Source organism: Coffea eugenioides, chromosome 4, assembly GCF_003713205.1.
Source record: "Coffea eugenioides isolate CCC68of chromosome 4, Ceug_1.0, whole genome shotgun sequence".
In the NCBI taxonomy this organism is placed as follows: Eukaryota; Viridiplantae; Streptophyta; class Magnoliopsida; order Gentianales; family Rubiaceae; genus Coffea; species Coffea eugenioides.
Window position 1 is genome coordinate 37,119,464 of NC_040038.1, and position 18,925 is coordinate 37,138,388.

At 39.2% G+C, this 18,925-nt stretch overlaps 1 protein-coding gene across 1 annotated transcript; it reads right to left on the reverse strand.

The window, feature by feature from the left end:
- Positions 1–502: 502 nt before the first annotated feature.
- LOC113769296 lies at positions 503–1,992 on the reverse strand. The gene is made up of 3 exons (XM_027313758.1): positions 1,948–1,992; positions 1,789–1,897; positions 503–1,077 (listed from the first exon to the last, which is right to left on the reverse strand). The coding sequence occupies exons 1-3, from the start codon at positions 1,990–1,992 to the stop codon at positions 503–505; spliced, it is 729 nt and encodes a 242-aa protein (XP_027169559.1).
- Positions 1,993–18,925: the final 16,933 nt, after the last annotated feature.

The following is an 18,925-nucleotide window of genomic DNA, read 5'->3' on the forward strand; positions in this document are numbered from 1 at the left end:
GAAGCATAAAGAATGACACCTTCAGGGGGACACTCGCATGCCATATGTGGCGAAAAAGGAAAGACGTCGGCTTCATGTCACGCACCTCTCTATACGCAGTCGATAGCGAAACCTGTCCTAAACTCGACGCTAACCATATCATTCTATCAGGGAAGTTCCCATCCGGTCCTGCCACCGCCAATACCTGCTGTACCATGTCGCCAAGTAAAACTTCCGCAAGCATCCCCATGACCCATTCCCCGTCCTTCATGCAGGATAGAAAAGAGACGTCCTCCCGCACCCCTACCCTCAAATAGAAAGCCCCGTGGCCAGTCCAATTGTCATACCAGAAGCTGCACCGGCCCTCTTGCAGGCTCCATCCAACAAATAACTCTGCCAACCCACGAATATTTAACATTCTATTCCAGGTTGCCGAGCCTACGGGAGTCAAGGGCACTTGACAAGGGTGAATCCCCGCGCAATACTTAGCACTCAGGAACCTCGCCCACAAGGAGAGTCCACATCAAAAATTCCACCATAATTTATAAGAAAAGGCTTTATACATGTCAGTGAGTGATCGAAATCCCGCTCCACCTTCTTCTGTGGGAAAGCACAAGTCCCGCCATCGGATCCATTGGAATTTCTTCCTCTCGTCTCCAGCTTCCCACAGAAAATCAGCACACACCCTCTCAATCAGTCGGAAAGTACCCTTTGGTATGACACCCACTGCCAATAAGTGAATCGGGATGCTGGATAGAACATGCCTAATCAAAATGAGTTTTCCCCCAGATGATAGGAGACGGGATTTCCAAGAGAGCACCTTATCCAGAACCTTCTGGCACAAGTCCGAGTAATACGCCTCCTTGGCTCTGCCAATAAACAACGGAGCCCCCGGATACCGAACCGGGAGCTCTCTCTTATGAAAGTGAGTAACCCGCTCAATTACCCTTTTACGGGCTACTATGATTCGATGGTGCACCAAGTACCCACTCTTCTGTACGTTCACCAGCTGACCAGAGTCACTCTGGTAGCATTCCAAAATCTGCATGACTCTCTTTAACGAATCCGCACCCCCGTTGGCAAAAACAATCACGTCGTCTGCAAACACCAAATGAGACACCAAGGGGCAATACCTTAGCACCTTATATCCCACGACACGCGAGTGTGAGACAAGAGCATTTAATGCCCAGGAAAGAAACTCTGAGCCAATAATAAACAGTGCAGGCGATAGAGGATCTCCTTGTCGCGACCCTCAAGAAGATTTGAAAAAATCATAAGGCACCCCATTCACAAGCATAGAAAACCAAACATTGGAAATCAACCACCACACCATGTCAATAAACCTTTCACCGAAGCCAAACCTTCGCAAAACTGCAATAAGGAACGGCCAAGAAACCCTATCATAGGCTTTAGCCATGTCTAACTTGAGAGCCAGATTTTCCTCTCTGCACTTCCTTCCTATCTCTGACATCAGCTCCTGAGCCAGCAAAAAATTATTTGCCATCGACCGCCCTTTAACAAAGCCACTCTGTTGAGGAGAAATGATTCGGGGCAAAACCCCTGCCAATCTCTCCACCAGAATTCGAGAAATAACTTTATTCAAAAAATTGCTCACACTAATCGGACGAAATTAAGTAAAATCCTTAGGATTCATGACCTTGGGAAGAAGTACAATTGACGTAGCCATAATGAAACGAGGGACTTCAGCACCACAGAAAAAACTTAAAATTGCCCTGTAGACATCGTGAGCCACCACCTCCCAGGCCGTCATAAAAAATTACCCTGTAAAATCGTCTGACCCAAGCATACTGTCTCCATCCATATTAAAGATCACCTGCTTCACCTCCTCCAAAGTGGGAACCTCCACCAGTCTCATGTTATCGATGTCGTCTCCGAGGTTAGGAATAACATTCAATAGCTAAAGTTCAGTCACAGGTTCAGTCGAGAACAAGTTACTAAATACCTTACAGCTTCCCACCCGATCCCTTCATCATCCATCACCCAGTCTCCCATAGAGTCTTGAATCTTGTGAATTCTGTTCTGAAACCGGCGTTGCTTGACCACCGAGTGAAAGTAGCTTGAATTATGATCACCGTGTTGAAGTCATTTGACCCTGGTCTTCTGACTCCAAAACTGCTCCTCAACTGCTAACAACCTCTTCAAGCTAGCCTAAGCATGCTGGAGCTCCAAGTGGGCCTCAACAGATAGATCAGACTGTGCACGCAACTCTGCTGCCGCCACGACCTCTTCCCCTTTCTTAACATTTTCAAAGACATCTCCAAAAACATGCTTGTTCCAGAAGTGAAGAGCTCTAGAGACATTCCTCAACTTTCCCCACACCACATAAAACGGGGATCCAGACACCTCCATTTGCCAAGCTATCTTGACCACGTCCAAGAACCCGTCCTTGGAAGGCTAAACGTTCAAAAACCGAAACATCGGACTCCTACAGACCACTCTAGACGCGAACGAAATGAGAAGCGGGGCATGATCAGACGGAACACGCACTAAATGAGATACCGATACTGACAGAGAGAAATTCAGGCACTCCATATTAAGTAACACTCTATCCAACCGTTTCCAAATGCACCCCTGCCCGACACGGTTATTACACAAGGTGAAACTACTACCAGAGAAACTTGCATCGAACACCCCCGTATTGCTCATAAAATGGAAGAGTTCAAGACCCTCCGCTGGTCAGAACTGCCTCCCTTCTTTTTTCTCACCACTTGAGACAACAAGATTAAAATCCCCCATAACATACCATGGACCCTGCCTAAACTTATCCTGTAACAAACCCTCCCAGAGTTGCTGTCGCTCAACCAACTGACACTTGGCATGAACAAAAGAGACTAATATAGGGGTAGGAAACTGGGAATGCCCCCATCGAATAGAGAGATGCTGATCCGAGTCCCCATCCACTTGGCTAACAAAAGGAGAACTGAAAAAGACCCACAAATCCTCAGACGAATTACACATCACAGAGTCAAAATTTAACCGTATTCGAATCGAGTCAGCGGCTAACTCTGTGCCAGTAGCCGCGGTAACACAGAGGATGCAAGCGTTATCCGGAATGATTGTGCGTAAAGCGTCTGTAGGTGGCTTTTTAAGTCCGCCATCAAATCCCAGGGCTCAACCCTGGACAGGTGATGGAAACTACCAAGCTGGAGTACGGTAGGGGCAGAGGGAATTTTCGGTGGAGCGGTGAAATGCGTAGAGATCGGAAAGAACACCAATGGCGAAAGCACTCTGCTGGGCCGACATTGACATGCCTGGATAACTTAGGCTCACAAATACCCACTACTGCTAGCTTATGCATACGAACAAAATTCTTAAGTCTTTTAATGTTTGAGGGCTTAGAAATCCCCCGAATATTGTAGACATGCATTAATCATGGGATAAAATAAAGAAAGAATTTTGAGATTTCTTGGACTCTGACCTCAGTTCTCTGTCTGACGGGGCAGCGGCCCGTATCCCCCGCCCTTTCGCTTTTCTGTCGCCTTGTTCAAGGACGGCAACCTAGTCTAAGTGCAATGTCAAAGCAATACTACGTGCTGCCTCCCCCTCACCACTCTGCCCATTGACACCCCGCGGCGAAAGGCAGCCGGCACTAGTCGCCAACTCCTTAATCGCCTCATCCTCACCAAGCACAGCATAGTCTTCAACCCCAGGTAGCACGTCCCTCCCTTCACCTTCCACGGACTCCGCTTCATTCGACACCCACTCCGCAAGATCAATAATAATCCTGTCCGCAGTCACAACAACTGTGTGCTCCACCAACTCGGCAGCTGCCTCCATGTCGTCCTACCCTTGGCCAGCCGTCACCTCTACCTCCAGAATCCCATCCTCCTCAGTCAAGGCCACGTCAAGTCTCTTCTCAGTTCGTCGCCCACCTACATCCCCAGTATCTTGCACAGTCACGGCCACTACAAGCTCCTCCTCAACATGCTGCCCACCTGTTTCCATCACTTCCCCAGCGCCACATGTTTTAACAGCTGTGTCATCGTCAAGCCCCATCAAGGTGCCGCCTCCTGGTGGATTGTTATGTTTCCTTAGCAGTACCTTCTGCCCCGGCGGACTAATCTTCTCCTCTGGCAGACTGTTAATATCCCTGGCAGTAACTTCTTCTCCAAAGTCGGCCGCAACTCAGGATTTTTAATGTGATAATCCGATTGACTATGCCCTTGTCGATAGCAATGGGCGCAATATTTCGGCATGGACTCCGGCTAGAGTGATTGCCAGAAACCGTGATCCTCTCCCAGTTGGAGCCAAACACGAGAGGGTAGTTCCTTCAGCAAGTCAATTTTCACACAAATCCGAGCCACACTCAGTCGAGATAGCACAGCCGTCGCAGCATCAATGAACAAAGGTCTTCCCAAACAAGACACAATCTGGAACAAACACTGTTTGTCAAACAGATGCACATGTAGCTTAGGAAGGCTAAACCACACAGGAGCCAGTAACGACTCCTTGTCAACATGAAATGAAGGCGTCCACTTGAACACCCGCATGGGACTGCCGGTGACATACCAGACAGCTCTTGTCCAAACCTGAAGAAAATCCGCTTCGTTGTGAAGCCTGATTAACACATGTCGGTTGTCCAGCAATCCAATGGAAAAGAAACCCTTCAAGTCAAGCGTAAGGAAGAACTTCCTGATGTCCTCCATGCAAGGCCTGTTGCGAGAGAACTTACCTACCAGAGTAAAGCAGAATGGCTGCGCGACAAATTCAATCACATCACGTGCAAAGGAGACCGCTGGTTCACCTCTATGAGTCGACACCGCCGCTGCCATAGGAGTTCGCTGCTGGGACAATGAAAATAACGCAGAGAAGGACTTCACCTGAAAGGTGGGAGACACGGATAGTTGCCCACCTTCATGAGAAGGTTGGGCAGCCATGGAAAGGATAGCAACGGCAACCCAATCAACAAACCCAGTTTCTTAATGTAAGTTGTATTTTGTGGTTTTATATAGGAGAATGCAAACTAGAGAATGTGCAGGCCTTTGTGTTGCTCGTAACTAGTAATGCTTCAATCTCATGAATGAGGATAGTATATGATACGAATTTAGAGGATGACTTTTGAACACTATTAGATTCAAAACAACCCTCTCAACCTGACAAAAAGATATTCGTAAGGAAACAATCAGTTTTTGGAAGAAACTATGGATTTTTAGGACAAAACAATACTTGGTGTTGCAAGCTTTCAAGAAAAAAAAAATTTGTTTGTGTACTAATTTTTTGGTCTTGTTCATGGCTTAAGGGGGTATTGAGTAGTCTTTTTTTTTTTTTATTCCTCTACGAAATTTTTGTACAAGCAAAATGAAAGTTTTAAATTGCATATAAAAATATTTCGTAGTACTATAATTGGATATGCCTAGTCGAATATAACGCTTACACTTCCCTCCTCCTTCCCAACCAAGCTTTTTGTTTTTTCCATCACGTGACCCCAAAAAAGACTAAAATGCCTTTTTTTTTAGTTAAATTTCACTTTGAACCCCTACACAAAAACGAATTTCTTAAATTTCATTTTTAACACTATACCTATTAAAGTATGAAATTCATCAACTTTAATCTTTAAACTTTATTTTTTTGAAAGCTTTACCCCCTAAAATAAGGAATTCATCCAGTGGAATAAAGAAAGAAAATTAATATATATATATCTTGTACTATAAATTGTTGGTTTAACTTCCTTTGTTACCTTCTTAACCAAGGATACCACTTGGACAAACAGCTAGCAAGGCTTTTGGTTTATATGCCAACTACATTAAATAGAAATTCAAGGTCCAGCTTTCCTTTTTTATTTTTGCCAAAGATGCCATTATGTTTTTTTTCTTTTTCTTTTTGGTGATATCAAGAGTAATAGTTTTCTAAAGAGAATGTTCTCAATATTAAATAAATAAATTATCTGCTAACAAGAAAATACTTCGTTGATGCAAATATTGGTGCTATGCACGAAAATGAAGTCTAATATGTCAATCTTATAACCAAAATCCTTTTCATTTATGCTTTATCTTGAAAACAATAATGAAGACATTTACATGAAAATGTAGAAAGTCAAGAAAGTACTATTTAGTGATATCTAACACTTATAGTCTGATATCTGCAATTCGCCGAAGATTATTGTATCCTTTCAGATGTTGACAAGACCTAAATCCATCTTTTAATTCGGACATCTAAATCAGCTCGTCAATTTATACAGATATTTATTAGCTTAAAAGCTGACGTGAATTGAAGGTTTATTTCTTCTTAATAAAACTAATGTTGTTCTAGTAACTGTTGTTTGAAGAAAATTCTACACTAAAGCAGTTTGCTAAAGTGGGAGCAATAAAACTAGATTACTTTCAACGTGTTTACTGTGATAAAACTGATTTGTCCAAATTACTTAGCTTGGAATACCCATTGAGTTTATTAATAATGTCTATTCGAATAAATTGGAAACTTTCCCAAGATCAGTGTATTATACCTATATAACCATTTCTAAACACAAATTGGTGGCAAAAAAAAAACAGTGAATTAGAACTTAGAAGAGTACGGGAAACACTTGAACTGAACAAAATCTTTGTCAAGCTTAGACTTGTGTATTTAACCAGGCATCAAGTTTTTCCATCGTTTAACCAATAAGATCCGACTAGGATAAATGGCCATTTCAGTCTTCCAACTTTTCTTAAATCCAAATTTGTCCCTCAATTTTTTATTTTAGTCAATTTAGTACTCAAATTTGAATTTTGAATCCAATTTGATCCTTTCACCTATGTTTTCAGAACCGGACCGAATAGCGACTCGGCCGAGGTCAGGGGTCAGGGGTCAATGAGTTCAACCGGGGGTCGATAGGGGTCGAACCGGATGACATCATAAATAAAAATTATTTAAAAATTAAAAAATTATATATATAATATCTAATACTATATTGATATTAATAAAGGTATATTCATATATATTTGATGTTTCAAATATATTTAACAAGAAAATATAAAGAAATTAGAACAATCAAGTAGCAATTTATATTATTTAATAAATATTAACAAGTGTAGAATTAAAATTATGAATTTAATTGAAAAATAACATCAAATTTTAGGACAATATTTATAAAGTATCAAATATTTGAGGTATATCAATAAGTTTTAACAATTTAGGGGTCAAAACATAATATTAAAAAGTTTGAATTTATTTTAAAAAAATTACTGTTGAACCGGAAAAACCGGTTTTTTCCCGGTCAAACCCGGTTTTTTACCGGCTTTGACCGGGTTTTAAATTTTCGGTTTTTTAATATGACTCGGACCGGCTACCTGGCCGGTTCCCGGTTCGACCGGCTGGTCCGGTCCAAGTTTTAAAACAGAGCCTTTCACAAAGGTACCACCAATTCAAAAACATTTCAGCACAAAAAGCACTAACAAGTTAAGTGATATTGGAATTACAAATCAAATTTAAACACAGAATTGGGCAGAGTAAAAAACAAAGGACAAAAATTGGTTTTAGTTAAAAAGCTAAATGACTAAAATGGCTAATCGGCCATCCCCCTGTCATGGATTTTATTTAAGGTCCTCAATTCCTTAAAGGATGGATTTATCGAATCTTGGTGTGTCTGCATCCTTGATCATTCTGATTGATAAAACAATCAAACTTTGCTTAAAAAAAATAAAAATAAAAGAATCAAACTTGGTTGACCTAGCTATAGGACAAGCGTTTGACTTCATTGTAAAGGGTCGAGGACCTAGTTGGCCAAATATATCAAAGTCAACTTTTCACATGTTTAATTAGTTTTAGTAACTAAAATTTCAACATTTTCTATCAAAACGTTGAGTAGAAAAAAAAATCAATTAATATCGTTTGAAATCTATTAATTTTAGCTAAAATTTCAGTAACCTCAACTAAAGTTTTTGACTATTTCACTTAGTTCTCTTGAAGTTTTAAAAATTACATTTATCTCCCTTAATTGGACACTTTGGTAACTAAACCTTATAATAAGGTAAAAATTTAATGAATAGCCTAAAATATCCTTATCTTATAAAGTTCAATTCCTTTTTCTAAACAATTGTAAAGTAATCTGACACAATTATAAAAAAAAGAAAAAGAAAAAGGAGTCTCAAGTTTTTCATGCCAATATTTGTTATTTAATAATCAACTATAGCAACAAATCTTTTGCTATGATAAGCTATTTTTTATAGCTCTTTATTGAGAATATAGATTCTTTTAAAGATAGAGAAGAATGTGTTACCTTGTGTTTTTTAAGTTTATGGACTATTTGTTTTAATAAAAGTTTAAGACAGGTGCCGAACCTGTGCAATAATAAATACCTGCTCAAACAAAATACAACTTCTGTAGACAGTGATAAACAGGGTCGAATCCACAGGGACTGGGGATATTTGTTTCTTTTAAAATTCCAATTGGAATAAGGGGGATTTTATCGGAGTTAAACTAAAAAAACAATTAAATAATTCACTGGAACAAATAATTAACTAGCACGAATATAAAAAAAAAGGGAATTAAATCAAGAATATATAAATTCTAGCCAAGGATACAACTACTCAGGCACAGTCCAATTATCCGATCATTGATGCAAGGGAGGTTCACTTAATGTATTAATAGGCTAGTTATAGTCGTTGACGAAGTCTGACGACCAATTTTTCCTTAATTTATTGATAACCAAGGTACGACTGTTGATTACCCCTAATCAGAAAATACTCCTAGGTACGACCATAGGAATTAATTTCCCAATTGCATTAACAACTAGAAAAACCTAGCCCTAATCAATATCACGCTACGAGGGTTATTTAAATTAGATTGCACGCTCCCCTGATGTGTAAACACACCAGTTGCCACTAATATTAATCAATCAAACAATTACGGATTTAATTGACTAAATTGGCACGAGATTAATAAATCACATTGAACATCGGGCCCTTGACATCCAATTAATAAATAAATCCCATGAGAATTCAAGCAGACAGCATACAAATATTAATAAATTGAGGAACGCGTGAAAACTAATTAGATCACACAGAATTTCGGGACTGCGCCGTCGAGTTGACCCTTGACTAGATTGAAGGTTTAGCCACGCCGCATAATTAAATCACCACACGAATTAAATGATTGCAACGACATTGCCTTTACTAGAAAGCAAGGAATAAAAGATGTTTCCTCGTTGGGGAATATTGTCAAACACCTGGCGTGTGTCAGAGGCCAGTCAGAAAAAGAAAGAAAACTAAAAACTGAACTAAAAACTAAAACTGGCCGCTTGCTTCTGTCCGTTCTCTACTTATAGAGAAACAAAAGGAAGTTGACTAAAGCTATCTAGTCTCTGGTCCCACCGCAATTGGGAAGCAAGCAAAAGATTACAAGGAAAAAGCTTCTCCTCGTGTGTTTCTCTCAAAAGCCCAATTGAAGAAAAGCCTTTGCTTCTTCGTGGTCCCCGCTGATGTCCCTCTTAAAAGCCAAAGGAAATTACTAATGCTCTCTCCCGTAGGACTTGAGCCAATGAAGTACACAAGGTGGGCCCTTAGCCCAATTGTCTCTTGTTCCCTTTCTTTTTGGTAGTTTTCTGCTCCATTCCTGGAATTAGACCCAAATACCAAATGTAAGTAGATATCGGCAATTAACACAATATTTGATAGGTATAACAGGGGAAATGAGTAATAAAATTACTATCAAATAATGCCCTATCAATTCCCCCCACACCTGAATCATGCTTGCCCTCAAGCATGAGAACCAGAATTGGACACCAAAATTGGACAATGGCTATTCTCCACTTACCGTATTGCCAAAATACTCAAAGAAATATATATCAAGCATCACAGGTCAAGATCACAGAAAAATCGCCCCAGTTAGCTTCCTAACCACCGACTCTTCCAATTTAAAGCAAACCAATCTAGGGAGAAAGATGATTACTCACATTCATCAGCGACCGGTCCAATTATTAACTAAAATCTCAACATTAGCCCATAAATTGGTAGCTGACTCCTTTCACATTTGACACACTTTTTATTTATTTCTTTCTCTCTCCCTATTTTTTTTTTGTTTTTATTCAAAAGGCTTAGTCTCTAGCCATTAGAGCCTTTTGACGCGAACTCCAACATTTGTCAGATGAAGGAGCCCGGTTACTCAACTCCTCTTGCTAGGTGACCAAGTACTCATAGCCATCACCACCTTTTGACGCGAGGATCAACACTTTAGGTGAAGATCTCCGGTTACTCGGTGGCGATAACTAGCGGAGCACAGCCAACGCTAACCATATAGCACAATTGACGGGTTTTTACTTTAAGTGCAAGTTTAATTCCGATTTTACACCCGTTGGACTGCAAGTATACAGGTTGCAATTTTAGTACAAGATGCGTATCGGGTCGATCCCACGAGGAGCAATTTAAACAATTACTAAGCCCCTGTTCTCTCTATTATTTAGACTTACAATTAATTTGAGCAGAGAAAGTCTAATGCTATAAACTACAAATTTGATATACAAATCTAGTTTAACAAATGCTGAATGCAAATAAAGAAATTTCACTTAAGTAAGATTCTAGGGATGTAGATTCCACTTATGGCATAAACTACACAAATGAATGGATTTACTTCCTGCTATTATTCTTGCTTAACCAGAGATTTATTTCCAAGATTACCAAGTCTCATTTCCATGATGAAATGGCTTAGAGCAATATAGATTTCCCTATTTCCATGGTGAAATACTACTACAACTCTGTTTTAATTCATGAAATACTAAGTAATCCTCTTAAGTGTATTTCTATTTTCATGAACATACAACTCAAGCTCTACTCATGTGTTTCCATTGTTATTACCAATTCTCATTGAACAATAACAACTGTAAACAAGTTATTGGTGATTAATCAATAACAAGAAATCACAGCTACACCAGTAGACAAGTTAACTCAAGATATAACAAGTGTAAATCACATTCAATTAGTATTATTTAGCCATAAGTTTCATCTACTCCCTAGATGAAGGAGTTTAGCTACTCATGAATGATTTAACAATCAAATTCACAAGTTTATTAATGCAAAACATCATAAAGTACAAGTATAAGAAAGATAAAAGAAAGCTTAGCCAATTGAAGGTGAAGCTCTCCAATTCCTGCTATGTTCTTGCACAATATAATTACAAGTGAAAACCAAATGCTTCTCTAAGAACTCTTAACTAGAGAGAAAACTTGTTGCAAGAAGGAAAACTAGCTACGTATGGTAATGCCAGGCTTCTCCCTTGTGTTTCTGCATAAAAGGTGGTAGAAATTCCATTCCTCTCACTTCATAATTTCCTCCACTTAGATTTTGTAAAAAGAAGTCAAAGATATGATGTTCCTTTTGTCCACACTCATTTGGTCTTCTCTTTTATTGCAGAAGCATGTGCCACCGATTTCTGTCCCTCAAAATAACTGTAAAAGTTGTGAGAAAGGTAAAGAAAAACGGCTGTGCCACTTGCTGAGGAGAGAGACAGATCCGAGCCTCGGATCCGAGGAGTGATAATGGATCCGAGCTCGGATTATAGGATCCGAGGCATTCCCATCATGGATCCGAGGTCGGATCGTCCTGATCTCGGATACACTCCGCCAGAAGTACAGACGAGGGGTCGGATCCCTCTTGTACACACGGATCCGAGCTCGGATCCGTGTTAAGCAATTTTTCCAGTTTTTCACTTCTTCCCTTTTTCTACATTTTTGCTCCCAATTTCTTGTGTACTTTGTCCTCTGGATGACCCTGACATTTCTTTCAACTTGTGCATGAATTTCATACATCAATTACCTTCACAATTTCACAAAATTACGTATTAATCCACTCATTTATCAATTTCTTAACTCTTAAACAATATTTAAGCAATTATCACCAAAAGAGTTCAAATATGGCTTTAATCTTCTCAAAACATACCAAAAATTCATGCCAAATTCGTACAAAATGTACGTTAAATATTCACTTATCAAATTCCCCCACACTTGAATCATTGCTTGTCCTCAAGCACTTTTACACAAAACTTACTTCAATGATTCAATAGATAAAGCAATATACGTACTTTTGTCAAATTTAATTCCTAAAAAACCTAGAAACCAATCATTATGCCATTTCTCAAATTACACTAAATACTCATAATATTTAATTAAAGAAAAATAATTATGCCCTAATTTTAACAAATTCAACTCAATCTCTCATTCTATCCTAATTCTACAAATAAGTAAATCACATAGTCAATTCTATGGCCTTCCTCATTCCAACACTCAACAATTTAGAGGGATTTATTCTCAATTCATTTTATTTAAATAGTGAAAACGTCTTTTTACGCGAAAATCAACACTTTTAGGTGAAAATTTCCGGTTACTCGACATTTCACTTATTTAAATAGCTAAGCCTACTCTTAATTCCAATACCTTTTTACGCGAATGTCGACATTTGTAAATGCCAACCCCCGGTTACTCAGTATGTGAATCATTGGAGTAAAATAATTTTTTTTTTTAACAGAATCCGTTTCTTTTTCCCTCTAAATATAAATAAAGGAAGAATTTGGCCTTTTCTTTGACTATATCAATCACTTACTTATAAAATTAAGTAAAAATGATAAATATCATTAATCTTGCAAAAATCTAAGCATAATTTTTCTTATTTAACCAAATATACTTTCTAAAACGTAAAAATCTTACTTGCATAATAATTCATTCCAAGCCAAATAAGAATTAAACTTTTCCAAAATACACATAGCATTTTATCCAATGGAAGAATTAAACACTTAAAATTTTAACATTTTGGCCATTTAATTGGAAGAATTGCAATGAAATATTGGAAATTATTTTAGAAAAATTTTGGCAGAGTTTCCCCATAAAAATAGATGAAACTCCCTGCCAACAACCTCAATTTCACAAAAATTATCCTCATGACAATATCTCCAAATATAATTCCAACATTTTTGAGCTATAAACAACTAAAATCATGCATTTCAAGACACAATCGCCCATAAGATAGAGTAATCCCTCCCCCACACTTAAAGTCTACAATGTCCTCATTGTAGAGGAAGGTAAAAGAACTGAAACTTCCCTCAAATAGGTGGTGATGCCATTTTGAAGCCCTTAATCATCACGATCATCCATTTTCTGTCCAAAATGAGACAACAAGGGTACCAAATACCATAAGTAGCACAAGATGATTCAACTAAAAAATCTACAAGTGTCTTAACAAAGGAAAAGAAAAATAAATAAAGACATAAAAGATCAAATCCGCTAAGTAGCGTCATGGCTGCTCGAAACGAGGGTCTACTGCCTCCTCGGCTCCATGAGGACCCTGTGAGGTACCAATATGGCCCTCCTCCTGATGAGGTGTCGGAGTAGGAGACCGTCGGATATGGAAATGATCCTCGATCGCACGAAGACGGCGATCATGGCGGTCGAGGCGCTCAGTCATCATCTGCTCCGTCTGGTCAATGCGCTCGACGACTCGCGTCTCCATACAGCAAATAGCATTGAGAAGCTCTTGCCACTTGGAGCGCGGTTGAGGAGGTGGTCGCGGAATCGGAGGAGGAAGAGTCTGCTGTGCCTCCGTCTCTTGAGTTTCCGCTTGTGGTTCAGTGTGAGGCGGAGGCTGAGTGGAAGTCGATGCTTCTCCTGTGTCCCGGACCAAGGCAGCTCGAAGATCCGTAGAAATACCCAAGGATTTGAGTATAGAAGTGTTTACCTCCTCGGCCGACCTAGTTACCACCGCTCTCTCGGTTCCACGAGGAACCTTGAGCTTCTCAAACACGAGGGATAGCAGTCGAGGGAATCCGAAGCAAGTCTCGCCGGCCCTCATGCGAGCTGTGGTCCGCATATAGATGATGATAATGCTGGGTAGAGGAATACCGGTCAACTGCGCACCCACACCATGCATCATCTTGTCCAAGAAGTAGAGATCACTGTTGCGGAGCTCCCGTTTTCCACTTCTTTTTGGTACCACATTGAAGGCAAAGAGGTAGAAAATCAAGTGGTACCTATGCTCGAAGGAATCGGCGTAAACTGTAAGTTTCTTTGCAGTTCCTCTCTCTCGATACTGGCCCTTTAGGCGTCCAACCGCCTCTCCCACCTGCCAAGGGTCTCGAGCCGTGAACTCCTTGGTCAATTTGACATCTTCGCCTGCATCTTTGAGTTGGACGAAGCTTCTCAGTGTATCTCGATTGAGAGTCACTCTCCTGCCTCGAACCCATGAGACGATGAGGTTGCCACTGTGGCTCTGCTTGTTCTCCACATTGGCGTAGAACTCCCGCACCAAGTTGGGGTAGTAGTACTTGGGCAACTGAAGGATGTTCTCCCATCCAAGTCGCTTGAATGCTGTCGAAATGTGATAATGCGCATCCACCTCCGGTGCCAAATGTTTTTCGATTATGATCTCCTTGTCCAGTCCGGCTTCATACCACTGTTGGTTTTCAAGCGAGGTGAATCGTGTGGTATCGTAGTCCGGCGGTGGCTCGGCACGGCTAGTAGACGCGGTCTTCCGGCGAGAGCGAGGTGGCGGCTCCGGCGAAGGAGATTCTTCCTCAGGTGACTTCTCATGCAAAGAGGGTGTGTGTTCCTCACTTGAGGAAGGAGTAGGAGTACGAATGCGAGCCCTCCTTGTGCGAGTCATAGTTCCCCTTCAAAAATAAGATGAACATTCATTAGAAATCATAGAAACTTGCTCACATATGTGAAATGAGAATTTAAGAAAATTTCGGCAGAGTTTCCCCTTAAAAAAAAAGGTTAAACTCCCTGCCAAAATGTACCCAAAATTAAACAAATAACTTCCTAACAATTCTCAAATCCAATTCCCACATTTAGAAAGGATATTCCCAATAAAGGAATCATTTCATGCATATTAAGTGCTAACAATTGAAAAGTGTATCCGTTTGCAAGAATGACACTCAAACACTTGAGAATATCTCCAATCCAATTCATAACACTCAATTTACATTCACATGAGTTCCAATTCATCCAAACAAATGCTACTTATCTCAAGTAAAAGTGGTTCAATGTGCTTAACTTGATCGGAAACACACTCTTTTACCCCATGAGCTATTGTTTGAATGATGATATATCATTTTCAATTGATATGACAGTGATTTATGCTCCTCAGAACAAGTTCATATATTTAATGAAAGCAAAATTCAAGAGTATAAATCACTAAAATGCTCAAGCCCAAAAATTGAGAAAAATTCTTAAAAAATATCACCAAATCCATAGTTTTCTCAAAAATAAGCATGAAGATATTAGTAACAATCTATTTAAGCACAATGTAGTACAATTGTATCAAGAAATTCCAACAAATATGCATTTATCATAATATTCCCAAAAACTAGAAATATGCAAAATAAGAATTATAAAATGTCAAAGAAATTCGCAAATTGTTACCTCAAATGTGTAGATTGATGGTGGAGGATGAAAATGATGCAAAAACTGACACAGAAACGAGCCAAAATACCCCCCAAATTGAAGAATTTCCGTTCGGCCAAAATCCCCTTTTCGAAGATCAAAACCCACAAAATTGATGTTTTTGCTACAAAATTGTTAAGGGTTTATATTCACAAGAGTGTTTGGGATGTTTTTGTGTTAAAAGATTAGAGGTTAAACGGATGAAATGGAAGAATAGAAAGGGGAACTAGGGTTTCGGGGAGAGAGAATGAGAGGAAAGCTGGAAAATGAGGAACCGAACCCTCGGTTCCACACATATCGCAAACCGATCCGAGGTCGGATCCGTTCTGGAAGGCCTCGGATCCGACAGAGCTCGGATCAGTCTCAACAGAAACACAGACGAGCCCTCGGATCTATCTGGGTTGGCAAAGATCCGTGCTCGGATCTATTGATCCGAGGTCGTATCTGTCTGGGTTTTTTAGGATCCGAGCTCGGATCCATATTTCTCTGCACTTTACTGCAGAAACTGCAATTTTTTTTCCTTTTCCGGCCAATTCCAAAATACACATTGGACAAACCTGTTATCAATTCTAACCTCCCACGCACATGCAATATACCTTAAACACAATATCCATCCTTTCAAAACACAACAAACACATTTACATTGAAAATCAAGGGGTGAGGTTCTTTGATCATTTTTGCATTTTTATATCAAAATGGCATTTTTGAGCATTAAATACACATCAAATGAATCCATGAACCTTTATAACCATGGTATCACCAAAACTCACTTGAATTGCACAATGTATGTATAGGCATAGAAATTTTAAGCACTTAAAACGCGATTTGGTAAGAAAAACTCCCTGCCAACATGTTCTTCAAGTGCACCTCCAAGATGGATGATAAAACTCCCTTATCTCCTACAAACAAGTGAAATACATCTAATTAATCCAATAAATCACACCAAAATGTAAGAAACACAAAAAAAAACAAATACACTATTATTATTGGGTTGCCTCCCAACAAGCGCTTTTGTTTATAGTCGTTGGCTCGACTCTCCTATAATTTCTTCAACTCTCCATTGCATTTTCTAAGGAGTAAATTACTCCTTTAGGAACCTGTTCTCCGGCCAAATACAACTTCAATCTTTGGTCATTTACTTTGAATGGGGCACCATTTTCACCCTTTATTTCCACTGCTCCATATGGGAACATGCTAACCACCTCAAATGGCCCGGACCATCGAGATTTAAGCTTTCCAGGGAATAATTTTAGCCTTGAGTTAAATAGTAACACCTTTTGCCCTTCTTCAAAGTGTTTAGGAAGAATGTGCTTATCATGCCAAAATTTCACCCTTTCTTTATAAATCTTGGCATTCTCATATGAGATTAGCCGCGATTCCTCCAATTCACTTAACTCAAGCATTCTCTTCTCACCTGCAGATTTAAAATCAAAATTAATAGCCTTAACAGCCCAATAAGCTTTATGTTCTATTTCTACAGGTAAATGACATGCTTTCCCATAAACCAGCTTATATGGAGACATTCCCAATGGAGTTTTAAATGCCGTTCTATATGCCCATAAAGCGTCTTCAAGCTTATTTGACCAATCTTTCCTCGAGCGGTTAACCGTTTTCTCTAAAATGAGCTTAATTTCCCGGTTGGCCAACTCCGCTTGGCCATTGGCTTGAGGATGATAAGGGAGTGACTTTTTATGCCTGCATCCATATTTAAGCAACAAAGTGTCAATGATTTTATTGCAAAAATGCTTACCTTCATCGCTTATTATTGCCTTTGGGACTCCGAATCTGTAAAATATGTTCCGCTTAAGGAACTTAAATACAACTTTAGCATCATTAGTTTGTGAAGGAATGGCCTCCACCCATTTGGAAACATAATCGACTGCTAAGAGAATGTACTTATTATTATATGAACTCGGAAATGGTCCCATAAAATCAATACCCCATACATCAAATAACTCAACTTCCAAGAACGTAGTCAGGGGCATTTCATTTTTTCGAGATATATTTCCAGTTCTTTGGCATGCATCACAATTTTTAACATATTCCCTAGCATCTCGGTACATAGTTGGCCAATAAAATCCTGATTGCCATACCTTTGCCACAGTTTTTGAAGTACTGAAATGACCACCTGTTTCAAGGTTATGACAATGATATAAAACATTATGTACCTCATCTTCAGGAATACATCTACGTATCATACCATCAGCACAATGTCTGTATAGCAATGGTTCCTCCCAAAAGTAACTTTTGACGTCATGTAAGAATTTCTTCTTTTGATGATAATTAAACCCCTTTTTAATCTCTCCACTGACCAAGTAGTTAGCAAAATCTGCATACCATGGAGAATTTCTAAGTGCTAGGACAAACTTATCCGGAAAATTCTCTTGAATTGGAACCTGATCTTTGATTGGGATATATTCCAAACGTGATAAATGATCTGCAACTAGATTCTCCGATCCCTTTTTGTCTTTTATCTCCACATCAAATTCCTGCAATAAAAGAATCCACCGAATTAGTCTAGGTTTTGCATCCTTCTTATGCAGCAAATATTTAAGAGCTGAATGGTCCGTATATATAATAACTTTAGATCCTACTAAATAGGATCTAAATTTGTCCAAAGCAAATATCACTGCCAATAGCTCTTTTTCTGTGGTTGCATAATTGAGTTGTGCTTCATTTAGCAACTTGCTAGCATAGTAAATGACGTGCAACCGTCCTTCTTTCTTTTGTCCCAAAACTGCTCCAACCGCATAATCACTTGCATCACACATCAATTCAAATGGTAGTGACCAATCAGGCGAAGTTATAATTGGGGCCGAAATCAATTCCTTCTTCAACCTTTCAAATGCAACCAAACAATTGTCATTAAATTGAAAAGGAGTATCTTTACATAATAAATCACATAATGGCTTTACTATTTTAGAAAAATCTTTAATAAAACGTCTATAAAAGCCAGCATGTCCTAAAAAACTCCTTATCCCCTTGACATTGCTTGGGGGTGGCAATTTTTCGATGACTTCTATTTTGGCTTTATCCACCTCAATTCCCTTGGAGGAAATCTTGTGCCCTAAGACAATTCCTTCTTTTACCATAAAATGGCATTTCTCCCAATTCAATACAAGATTTGTTTCCTCGCATCTCTGCAAAATCAATTCCAAATTATGAAGACAATGGTCAAAAGATGAACCATACACAGAAAAATCATCCATAAATATCTCCATAATTTTCTCAATATAATCAGAAAAAATAGCCATCATGCATCGTTGAAAAGTTGCAGGAGCATTGCATAAACCAAATGGCATTCTTCTAAAGGCAAAAGTGCCATAAGGACATGTAAATGTGGTCTTTTCTTGATCCTCTGGAGCTATAGCTATTTGATTATATCCTGAAAAACCATCAAGAAAACAGTAAAATTCATATCCTGCTATTCGCTCCAATAATTGATCAAGAAATGGTAGGGGAAAATGATCTTTTCTTGTTACCGTATTTAACTTACGATAATCAATACACACTCTCCACCCTACCACAAGTCTAGATGGAATCAATTCATCATTTTTACCCATGATTGTAGTTATTCCACCTTTC

Coding starts and splice junctions, on each gene's coding strand:
- LOC113769296 (XM_027313758.1), bottom strand. CDS start 1,992: ATGGGAGACTGGGTGATGGATGATGAAGGGATCGGGTGGGAAGCT. Junction 1,898..1,947: donor AAGGGATCGGGTGGGAAGCT/GTAAGGTATTTA, acceptor ACTGAACTTTAG/CTATTGAATGTTATTCCTAA. Junction 1,078..1,788: donor CTTTAATATGGATGGAGACA/GTATGCTTGGGT, acceptor TGGTGTTTGCAG/ACGACGTGATTGTTTTTGCC.